The 12,372-nt window shown below is 37.7% G+C and overlaps 1 protein-coding gene across 2 annotated transcripts in view; it reads right to left on the reverse strand.

The window, feature by feature from the left end:
* Nucleotides 1-513: 513 nt before the first annotated feature.
* LOC127428348 (double C2-like domain-containing protein beta) overlaps nucleotides 514-12,372 on the reverse strand; it is a 176,774-nt gene continuing 164,915 nt past the window's right edge. For both annotated transcript variants that reach the window (XM_051676696.1, XM_051676692.1), the window contains 4 exons: nucleotides 10,292-10,449; nucleotides 4,312-4,393; nucleotides 4,026-4,122; nucleotides 514-3,262 (listed from right to left, as the gene is read on the reverse strand). In XM_051676696.1, the coding sequence (XP_051532656.1) occupies nucleotides 3,126-3,262; nucleotides 4,026-4,122; nucleotides 4,312-4,393; nucleotides 10,292-10,449 (474 nt within the window). In that variant the 3' untranslated portion in view covers nucleotides 514-3,125. The remainder of the gene's footprint in view (nucleotides 3,263-4,025; nucleotides 4,123-4,311; nucleotides 4,394-10,291; nucleotides 10,450-12,372) is intronic.

Below are 12,372 nucleotides of genomic sequence, written 5' to 3' on the forward strand. Positions count from 1 at the left end.
TTCGGTCCAAGCAATCGAACAACAGCAAAGAGACAGGTTCAACAACAGGCCTGTAGATGAAGCACAGCGACTAGGCTTTCAACACTTGGTAGATCCCTTGCAATATGAGGCTCGCCAGCTCAACCAGGCCACAGATGTTGAAAGCCCAGATCTGTGAGGACATCAGGAGTTTAAACTCACGAAAGGGCTCTCAGAGTTTAAAGTTCCTTGTCACTGGCTTTTCCAGATTATAAAACTTTTTATGCCAGATGAATGAATTATTAATAAATCAACTTACATTTTTTTCCCAAAAACTTGCCTTAGACATTTGTTGTGCAATTAGAATAGGGTAGTACACAATTAACAATACAATACTAATAAAATCTCTCCAACATTGTGCCGAGTTTTTAAAAATCAGTTGTATTTAGTTTTGAGGTTTAAAAAAATTTAATGTTACACTGTGATATTTTTTCAACCATGATGATATACATAGTAATTCTTCAAACAAAAAGAGGTAAACTCATTTTTAGGTGTTTTCCATACTTTATTTGATATGGGTTTCCAGTTCTGAACATGTAAATAGCAAATATCATTCCCCATAGTAAAAAACACACTCTAGATATAATACTTGAACATTTTTGAAATAGGACAAAAATCAAAGTAAACAACAGATTCTGGTGTCTGACAGCAATATACTGAAGCTGTCTTTTATAGTTCATGATATTCCTATAACCCAACAACATATTTTATTAGTAAAAGAATTGTAACATGCAAGAAAATGGATATGAATGACCAACCTCTTGTCATTATTTTATGATCATAAGAGGTTATAGATCTGATAAACATGGTTAAAATAAACATGAACATTTTAAGTTAAAATAAAAGTATGAATAATTTAAGATTTACAGTGAGTGAGGGCAGCTAACAGTGCTGAAATCATTTTCTTTTTAATGTTTAACACTACTAGATCCCAGAATCTGAAGTTAAATGAGCATCCTCCACCTAAGTCTTGCACCCCTGCCATCCACAGCACTATCACACAGTGTAAGAATACCCATAATGTGTCTTTAAAAGGCATATTCCAAGAGAGACACAATGTTCCAACAGACACAGTGTAACACCGACAAGAATATAACTATGCCATATGTATAATATTGTTTCCATATTAAAAGCTAATATCAATCTAGGAATCTCTGTAAAGTGAGCGGTGCAAAAAACACAGTTACAAAAGAAAAGGCACGATAATTCGGCCAATCGGTGCAAGATTAAGGTGAACCAGGAGGAGAAATATTTTGACTTCGTCTGAGAACCACTATAATATGCAAACAACTGCCTGAGAGTTAAAAATGATCAAAACAAGACAAAATTTATTTTTTTGTAACATGCAGTCACATGTCCAGTCAATAGAGCGACCTGACGGGTAATGCAATAGCGCTCAAAAGTACAAAAACTGTCCGAGAAGGAACGGTGACATTCTTGTAGCATTCAAGAGCAGGAACTCTCTTTTTACAGAGGAGAACAGCAGTATCAAACATTAAGCAAAGTTATTTTAATGACAGCCCAAGAACATTGCATGCACTGTTATGCCATAGAGTTTGTATACAAAAGCAAGAAGATTACAAAAAAAAATGTCACAGGAGTGGCTTTTACAATGAATGTTTCCAGAGATATAAGGTTTCTCAATCATAGGGTTGTACACAGGTGTTCTGCATTTTGGGTTTAATAAATGGCCACCATTTTAAGTCTTTTCTGCAATCCAGAGTGTGGCTTAAAAAATAAAATCCTAGCTTAAGCAAAATAAAATTAAAGATAAATTATTAAACATATAGTAATACATCTAATATACCCACCAACGGCATGCTAAATATGCAATAACACAAAAAGGTTAAAATACATTGGTTATAATATAAATGCCACAAAACACAACTTGATAAAACATGTACACAAAATTAAAACAAAAATGCAAAATGGTTTAAAAAAATATATTTGGTCAAAATAATACAACTCTTTAAAATGCTTAAAAGGAAGAATAATATAAACATTCCATTAATTAATCAAAACAATCTCAAAACAAGTCAATTTTCTAATTGAAAGATAGAATTTAGAATGAAAGAGACATATAACACAATCTATGGATTAGGCTGGGGCACAGGTTTTTAATAATAATAATAATAATAAAAATCAATACATAACTGCCATGCAAGAACCTCTTGATGAAAGCTGTGTAATCCATTGTCTTCATGTTTAAAATAGCTCCTATTCAACATTAGTTTGTCCTCTGTATAAACTGGGATTGCTTGCTCTGTTTTCTCTTCAGAAAAATGGCTATTGAAGCTCCTGTGTGCTCTCTTCATGTCAATGGCACATTGGTCATTCCCAGTGAGATAGCATAGAAAATAAATAAAGATAAATAAATTACATTCATCAAGTAGAAGGACTTGGAGGTTGTACATATAAAAACAAAAAACAAAAAAGCTATTCTAGCCTATAGTAATGAAAGGGGTGTAAAAACTTTTTTTGTGAGTATATTTTTTTACCTACACAACCATAATCATCACAACCATCTGTCTGGAAAATATAACTGTGTAAATTTTTCTTTAGCCTTAATACAGACATCAGAAAAGTACTGTACTTGGACTGTATTCTAGATGTAAACAATACATGATTTTTGAGTAAATTATTGTATTTTTAGAGCCCCTTTGCTGCCATGATGCGTACTCATAATGTTACACTTACTGACAGCTAAATTCTGTAAACAGCATTCTTCAATACACCTCAGAGATATAACACAGAACAGAGAAAGAGAGCAGTAGAGTACGTTTAAATATTTTAACACATAGTACAACTGATCCCCTGTTGGCTGTGAAAACAAAATCTCTGCATTTTAATTAAGGTTTTACAAACACAGGCTGATTAAAGACCCCTATTTAAGCCCAAAAGCCACATCAAGCCACACAATCAAACTGCAAGCTCAACACCAGGGAAAGTACAAGAGATTGAGCAGGTGTGTTAGTTGGGAATGGATATTGGCACCCATCTCTAAATCAGTGGACTGCTGGAGTGTTGATCCATCACAGGCTGGGCTTACATCGACATCATGTAGGAAAGGGGCAGGGCATTGGTGCAACCACTGGAAGGGAAGACTTTTAGTCATTGTACCCTGAACCAGGGAGTTCATTGGTTAATGTGTGCCAGCGCTCGATTTTCTTGTCCTTGTTTTTGAGACAGTCAAACCAGTGTTTTAGCCTCTCGCCATTGGCATTGATACCTAATGAAACACCACCTGGAGAAGGAGTAGAAAAAATTATTTAAAACTGCCAAGAAAAACAAAGATTAGTAGTACCCCATGGGAACTGCAGATACTTTGGAACTGCATTCAAACAATAACACAAAATTAAGACACAGATCTTAAAGGAACTATAATTCCCTTATCATTTACTGTTACAGTTAGGTTATGCTGACTTTTTTTTTTCTGCGGAGGAGAAATTATGTGTTTATATCCATACAATGCAAGTCCATGGGGTCCAAAACTATCAAGCTCCAAATAGGATATACAGGCAACATAAAGGCAATTCATATGACTCGAGTGGTTTAATCCATGTCTTCTGAAGCGATACGATTGGTTTTGGGTAAGTTTGTAACTCTTTTTTTACTACAAATCTTGAGATCAGCAGTTTCCTTGGCACAATCATGATTTGAAGCTCAATTACTCTTCCTCGTGCTTGATGTATACGCAGAATGTTTGTACAATGCATGCACACGCTGTACATGTGCTCTGCGCATGCATCAAGCACTAGGAAGTGTAATTGAGCTTAAAATCAAGATGCTGCCTGAAGTTTTGGACCCTGTGGACTTGCATTGTTTGGATAAACACATCATACATCTATGAAAATATCTTCAATTGTGTTTTGCGGAAGAAAGAGAGTGAGTTTGAGATGACATAAGGGTAAGTAAATGATGAGAGAATTATCAGGAAAATGAGAAAATTTAAAATGTGGAAAGATACAAATATAGTTTTTAATATGATGAATATGATGTGATCTTACCAATAAAATCATTGGATTTGCCAATGTCATAGTCCCAAACAGTCACCTCCAGGGTCTTCTTGCTGAGGTCAGCATACTTGATCTCATAGAAAAACTCCTGATATAGCAGGGGGAAAAAAGGAGTTAAATGGAATTAGCACTCACAAAGAAACATAAGTTACAAAAACTGCAGGCCATCCTCCTGTATGAAGTGTGAATCAGAACGAAAGTGCTAAAAAGAACAATATTACCATTATGCATAAAGAGTGCTGATGTGCTTAGTAGAAAATTATCATATAAATCTTACTTCATTGAATTCAGGGTTGAGGGTCTTCTTCTTGACTGCTGTCTTGTGCTTTGATTTTTTGTTCTCATCTGGCTTGAGATATCTGAAATACATTGGTGATATTGGAAGTAAGATACATTTAATTGTATCCTGTCTTGCAATGGCAATTAACCAAAGAAAAATGAAATGCGGAACACATTCAACAACAAAAGTGGAAAAACCTTGTTGCAGACAACTAGTCTACATGACTTGCCCACCAGAGGGCAATGCAGCACTCGTATATGGAATTACGTTTGGAATATTTTCAGTTACTGAGCTATGAAACGATGAACAAGGCTTATTGCAGAACACTGTCAACAGCTTTTTCTCTAGGTCTTTCCTAAAACAATGAAAGGTTAATTAGGAAAAAAAAAAAAAGAGAGAGGGATTAAATGCAACAACACCTCACTTGTCTGCAGACTTAGTGGTCATTAAACTTCTCATTCTAGCTCTACTCCTGCAAGCTCTCTCTAATGAGGGTCCCTTGCTCTCTTAAAAAGACCACCAGAAAAGAAGATATAGCCCATTTATACTGATTATAAAAATTCAGGCAATGAGGTCAAACCCTCCCCAGCCAAATAATTGAAACAGGGTGCCAATGTTATAGAAGTATTAATAAAAATGTCTTGGGTAATCTATGTAGAAGAGTAGATACATAGAATAATAGTGCAGAACACAAATTATTTGATAATGGAAGTCAAAAATTAAGAGGTCACCAGTGGCTTGTTGAACAATTCCTTACATTTATATAGTGCTTTTCTAGGCACCCAAGATGCTCTACATAGTATAGGGGGAATCTCCTCAACCACCACCAGAGGGCACCATCCACCTGGATGATGCGACGGCAGCCATAGTGTGCCAGAACACTCACTACACACCAGCTATTGGTGGAGAGGAGAGAGTAGAGTTATAGAGCCAATTAATGGATGGGGACTATTAGGAGGCCATGACTGAGAAGGGCCAATGGGGGGAATTTGGCCAGGACACCAGGGTTACACCCCTACACTTTATGAGAAGTGTCCTGGGATTTTTAATTACAACAGAGATTCAGGACCTCGGTTTAACATCTCATCCGAAAGACGGAGCATTTTTACAGTATACTGGGGCATTAGGACCCACACAGACCACAGGGTGAGCACCCCCTGCTGGCCTCCCTAACACCTCTTCCAGCAGCAAACCTAGTTTTTCCCAAGACGTCTCCCATCCAGGTACTGGCCAGGCTCAACCCTGCTTAGCTATAGTGGGCAACTCGGCAAAAGCTGCAGGGTGATTATGGATGCTGATGAAGATATTAACAAAATGATAGTAGACTTTTAAAGTAAAATCTATGAACGGTTCCTTCCCCTCTCTATGTAACAATCTCCCTGGAGCTCTTTTGCAAGGGAATGTCATTTATTGCTTTAACTACACCTCTTGACAACCCTGTTATTCAGCTTTTCTTGTGACTAAATGAATCCACAGTTTAAAATGGGGGTTTTCTATCTATTTATTTTTATTTTTTTAAATGGACACTAGCTACATTCAGTAACATTTAATTTACTTCCCAAAGAGGTCAATGTCAATTGATATTCAGGGCAACTGCTCCACACTTACAACAAAAACAGAAGAATGACAGAGTGTTTTGAAAATAGCAAATGGAGACAAATTACAGATACAAACACAAATACATAATGCACATATAAATAAGAATTCTTTTGTTTGTTGTCACTAACAGCAAGGATGAATTCATAATTTAGTATTCAAAGCAATTACAAAGATGGAACCAGGCCGTTTAAACTGACCAATGTTTGTACATGCAGAAAACAAAAACATAGTGCTCCACTGCAACAATCCCTATATAAATCATTCAATTCAGCAACCAAGTGAGTTAAGAAATCTAATCCTTTCTGTGTGCACAAGCACAGATCATGCTGTTATTCAACATATTCTAGTCCTCAAAATTAACATAAGCCTTTAATTCCTATCTTTGATATGGAGGGATTAATTAAAAGGAAGTGTGTCATAATTCCCATATCAGTGCACATGAGTATCAAACCTCTAAGTGTTAACATAACAAATGATGTGGATGCTAGCACGAATGGGTGTGGTAAGAGATTTCTCACAAACATACATGTGTACATATATGCTTAAACAGAAGTAGTCTTACAGCAAATACTTTCACTTAAAGTGATTTATAGTACATTACATGGACAATCCCACTGGATTAAGGGTTAAGTGGGGTTAAATGCCTTACTCAAGGGCACAATGGCAGTAGCTCATAGATCACTGCTTTGGGATTCAAACCTACAACCTTCAAAGTTTTGGTTTGTTTTTTTGCTGAACATATTTGTAATGTATTCAGCTCGTACTAATCACTTCTTTATTTTACTTCAACATTATTTATTAGAAAAACCATATAGTCTGACTTAAAAAATGAAAACATTCAGGGACAAATTCACTAAACAGTTGCACCACTTTCACAGTAGTGGACTGATGCTGTAAAGTCCCGGCAGGGTGTTTCAGATCTGTCTGCTGCATCCTCTGCTATATAGTGCTCAGAATGGAATGCAAATTGTGCATGCAAATTACATTCTGCAGTGATTTTGTGGGTGCATTTGCACTGTTGCCTGATCTGCATAATTCCTTTAGTGAATCAGGCACTAAACCAGCACAGACAGCACGAGGAAATAACTGGCACATTTTACCATGCGCAATTCCTTCTTCGTGAATTCCCCCTTTGTCTTATTGTTTCAAAGCCTACTGTCTTAAGCCCCACCCCGAAACAAGACCATTCATTTTCAATGAGAGCTGACAACTTCTGGCAACAGGACTGAGAGCGACCATTGGCGACAGGAATTGGGCGTGTCAAGGGATACGACAAAGTTGAGCAAAGTTTAACTTTATGTAAATGCGGAGCAATATCGTGCAGTGGCAACCAATAGCAGTGAAGACGGTGAAGCTCACGTCATTCGTCACCTGTGAGAGACTGGATTCGAGTGCAGGCAAGATAGAGGGGAATGGGGATGTGCAAAACTGTCAATTTTCATAATTGACTGGTTGGTCAGTTGTTTGAACGACTAGTCTGTGTTAAGGATAATAATGTATAATTAGGCTCTGTTATGTTCCCGTGACACCAATCAGACACGTTTTTAGAGGGAAATATGGTAATATGCTTAGTACAGCACTTCAACATGGTAACTAACTCATATTCAACAAAGTATAGGCTAAATAACTATAGCAACTTATTGCACAAATCTATCAAAGTAAGAAATAAGAAAGGCTCCAATACAGAGCGGCACAAAAATGCTTATATGCATCCTAAACACAGAATGACGAACTTCAATGCAACCAGAGCACTTGGGAGTCTCAGGGCCAGGGACGGATAACCACCGGGCCAATTGGGCCGTTGCCCAGGGGCCTCTAAACCCAAAGGGCCCAAGCTCTAAATCAATTATTTATTTATATTGAGATACCTTTTATAAATCCACGGCAAAATGCATACTGGACTACAGCAGCGCAAGCACAGACACTCGAGAGCATGCACAGGGAATCTGGAATTAAGAATGTTTATTGCCATGGATGCGTCAAACACAAACTCAGATTAGCAGGGAATAAATTGCACAGTGAGCTATGAGCCTAAATAGCACAATAGGCCTAGAAATCTTCAAATGATAAAATCACATTAAATTCGAACAAAAATAATCTGTCACTGCCTGCAACACAGTAGGCCTATTCTTAATAAATGGAAAATGTGTAATTCTGCACAGGCAGGTTCACTTTCCATGAGGCAGCAAACGCTACAGATTATAGGACTTCTTCGGGATGCTTTGATTTTTAAATGATTCAACATTTAACTTGTGTATTTATTGTCTGCACACCAGAGCAAAAAGGGGAAAACACTCTCTGTTTATCAAGTGCTGAAACTTTGCCAGGTGAAAAACAATCTGGAATCATGTGTAACAGTCACATTAAGTACTCTTTGCAACCTGAACTTCATCAGAATGTCGATCTGTGACACCAGCTCTGAAAAAGCTTGATGCAGCATAACAAATGGTGAAACAGAATACAGGTGTCTCGAGATGCATTAATAAATATTGAAATTCTTTTTAAATTAACAGTGTCTAAAAAAATGCGAAGGTCCTGCACAACGAATTGTGAAACATAACGCAGGTGTCTTGAGATGCGTTTATAAATATTAAAGTTCTTTTAGCTTAACAGTGAGTTGTGGCACAACGATCAAAGACGTCCATCCAGGGCATGTTTACATGGCCTTGACGCACATGTGAACAGCCCGTAACTCGCCCTATAGCCTACTTGAAAAACTGACCCAAACCTGGACCAAAACCTGTAGGGTTAACCTTTATCAGGTACCATCGGACTCAGAACGGGTTGAACATCTCTAGACACGTGCAGAATAACTGAATAGTGATTTTGGTATTTGAATACCATGCACATCCCTATTAATAAAGCATGATGTTGGATCGGTTCATTATTAAAAAGTACACATAACTGGCCTTGTAAGACATTGCTTCAAACTTTTCTTCCATCAATTTGAAAAATCCAACCAAATCTGGCAAGCGTCCTTTAGTGCATAAAGGTGAACGTAGTCACGTGACACTTCATGGGGGGCCTCCATGGTGTACCGGCCCATGGGCCTCTCAGTTCTTAATCTGTCCTTGCTCAGGGCGATCCTCGCTGTGCATTCAAAAAGCCAGAACTGTAAGATAATATTGCAGGGTACACATTTAGCTCACGACATCAAGCAGTTTAAACCTTTTTTTACTGCAGCTATTTATTTAAGCAGTGTCAGACAGAATCAGCAAACGACTTTAATCTCTCCAAAGCACCTCAAAAACACAGGAATATTACTCACAGCAGAGGATTTAACATCTGACGATGATGGCATTGAAATGTATTGTTGATGTGGTGCTTTGCTGTAACAACAGCGCATTAAAAATCTAAACCTAAAGCATTAAAGATACAAAATTTCTTGCAGAAGGTTTAACTGTGCTGACTATTATTCACTTCTAAGCACAGCAAGCATTAATCACGTAAAACGCTCTCCAATCAGTTGCGTCTCTCAATTAATTTAAGAACTGCATCTCCCATTAAAACCACCACCACTAAAAATATCTGACTATAAAGTCAGTTGTTGGACAACTAGTCGATTAGTCGACCACCGTGGCACATACCTAGAGGAGAGGTGAATGTTGTTTTCAATTTCACAGTTCTATATCATTTATCTGCAACCTCATATATAAACCTGTAATAAAACAATGATGTGTGGAAAACTGTATCAGAAATTATCAGCATTCTGAGTAAGTCTGATTCATGAATTGATAGATTGTTAATTTTTTTCATGATATAATGCAGAGCACTGCTGCAGTTTAAAATAAAACAAGAGGCAAAATAAATGATTCCTTGTCAAATAAAGAATGATATCTTAATTTTACCAGCAATGTATCTCATCTGCGATCAGATTTTCTAAAGCTATGGCCGGTTGTGCAGCCGACAAATAACGTTAGAGCGACAGCAGTAGGAACGCCCACTAGCGACACAGAGAACAGAGACTAGCGACATTTTGCGACAAAGTCGCTGACAGTGTGAACGGGGCTTTACACAAATTGTTCATTTCTACACTGAACACCACTTATGGCAGAACATCACTAAATTTAGCTACATAGCTGTACCTGATGAGCTAGCTGAATTGCTATAGATCAGGCCTTTGATATTGATCTGTAATTTACATAATCATATTTCCCAGGATCTTCCATTGTGCTTCAAATTAAACTGTTTCACAAAAGCAAATAGTCTGCGTGCAGATTATTTATTATAAAAGAGTACTTTTGCAGAGCAGAAGTTGCCATTTGTGTTAAGCAAAAATCTGTTGTTATGCCAGTAACAATTTAGCATACAGAGCACAGAAAATAAGTGAAATGAAGAATCAATGAGAGACAGAGTGATAGTGTGAGGTATGTCTTACGTTTTGACATAAGGGTCAGAGAAACCATTGGCATCCATGGCAGCGAGATGGGCACAGCGGATGATGCCCACCACTAAGCCAGACTTCTGAGAGCTATACTTCAGAGAGATCATGATGCGCCCTCGCTCCTCCAGAGACTTATCATCTGTCTTGTCGATCTGTGCCAGAACACACAAATAGGAAACACTTATGTCAGACCAGCTTCTAAGAAATAAAAAGTATAATGACTTAAGCACAAACCTAATAACCACAAAACAAACCATTCCATGCTGTAACTTAACGAATCTGGTTGCAGACCTCATCTAAGGAGCATTATCAATTAATTATCAGTTATGAATGGGTCATGAACCCATAAATGGGAAGGAATTTCTACAAAACACAGGCATTGTGTCCCAGTAGGTAATTTATTAATGTTCTAAATTTAGTTTCATGCACCACTTTATATTCTCTCTATTGTTTAGCTGTTGTCTAGACATTTCTGTGGCACAACAGAAACAGAGCTGAAATCATCCCAACTGTTGAGTGTGAGGCATAAATCTACTCCCTTTCTCTCAGAACTTTGTAGAGACGCCAAAGCCATCAACCATGAAGTTAATTAGCTGTGGAGGAGGCGTCTCTGCTCATCCCCCACACACTGCAGTCTCATTTCCGTCCCCACTGGTGATCACACAAACACACTCGTTTACACATTACAGAGTCTCCTCACACAACAAACACCATTCTTACTGTTTGCCAGCTGATGGATTTACACTTAGGATAAAGAGCAGATCCCAATTCAGTCTTTGTGTTGAACTTTTGCCACCTCTACCTGCACTTCAGGTCTGAGACCAGATCCCCAATCAGTCTCTGTGTTGAACCTTTGTCATCTTGACTGTCTCGCAGATGGGAGACAGACATTTAAAAGACGGTGGTAAGAACAGAGTTTAAAAAACTGCTTTATTGAAACCATAACTTTTAAGAAATTATGTCTCAAAATTTTAGGGTTGAAGCATGCTGTGGCTCTTTCTTTTTTGTCAGTGAGGCACTTGCCATCCTGTGAAATTAAATTACATTTATACAACAGCTCCAGTCATCAAATTTGATAGGCCAAGTTGCATTTCAGTAGTGCCGATATTTAGTATAACAGCTGAGATGCTCCACTATTTGTATCGTTTCTCTTTAAGCCGCGAACACAGTGATAGGGATTTTGACTCATCATTCATTTGAATTTTTTCAGTGAATATTTCCGCTGATTATGTCTTTACATCAGAACGTAGCAACAAATGATAATCTTTTATGTCATGAGTGAATCATTTAATCATTGATCCACTAACTCCATTGACCATTGAAACAATGGAAGTGAACAAGAACAACTGACTACTTCACTGAACTGCTTCTCAGTTCTGTCCAATATGAAACGAGAACCGTAGCTGTGATGTGTACTTTAGACAGAACTATATATGTATAGTTCAGTCTGGTCATTCTCTGTTGACCTGTATCATAAACAAGGCATTTCCGTCCACAGAACTGCTGCTCGCTGGATGTTTTTTGTTTTTGGCACCATTCTGAGTAAATTCTAGAGACTGTTGTGTGTGAAAATCCCAGGAGATCAGCAGTTACAGAAATACTCAAACCAGCCCGTCTGGCACCAACAATCATCCATGTGATTATCTAATCAGCCAATCGTGTGGCAGCAGTGCAGATACAGGTCAGCAGCTTCAGATACTATGTTCACATCAACCATCAGAATGGGGAAAAGAAATGATATTTCGACCGTGACATGATTGTTGATGCCAAAAACAAAAAACATCCAGTGAGTGGCAGTTCTGTGGATGGAAATGCCTTGTTGATGAGAGAGGTCAACAGAGAATGGCCAGACTGGTTCGAACTGACAAAGTCTATGGTAACTCAGATAACCGCTCTGTACAATTGTGGTGAGAAGAATAGCATCTCAGAATGCTATTCTAAGATGTGGGTTGGTACTGTTTTGGCGGCACGAGGGGGACATATACAATATTAGGCAGGTGGTTTTATATGTTGTGGCTGATCAGTGTATATATATATATATATTATATATATATATATACACTGATCGTATATAT

This window comes from Myxocyprinus asiaticus, chromosome 3 (genome assembly GCF_019703515.2).
Source record: "Myxocyprinus asiaticus isolate MX2 ecotype Aquarium Trade chromosome 3, UBuf_Myxa_2, whole genome shotgun sequence".
NCBI classification, from domain to species: domain Eukaryota; kingdom Metazoa; phylum Chordata; class Actinopteri; order Cypriniformes; family Catostomidae; genus Myxocyprinus; species Myxocyprinus asiaticus.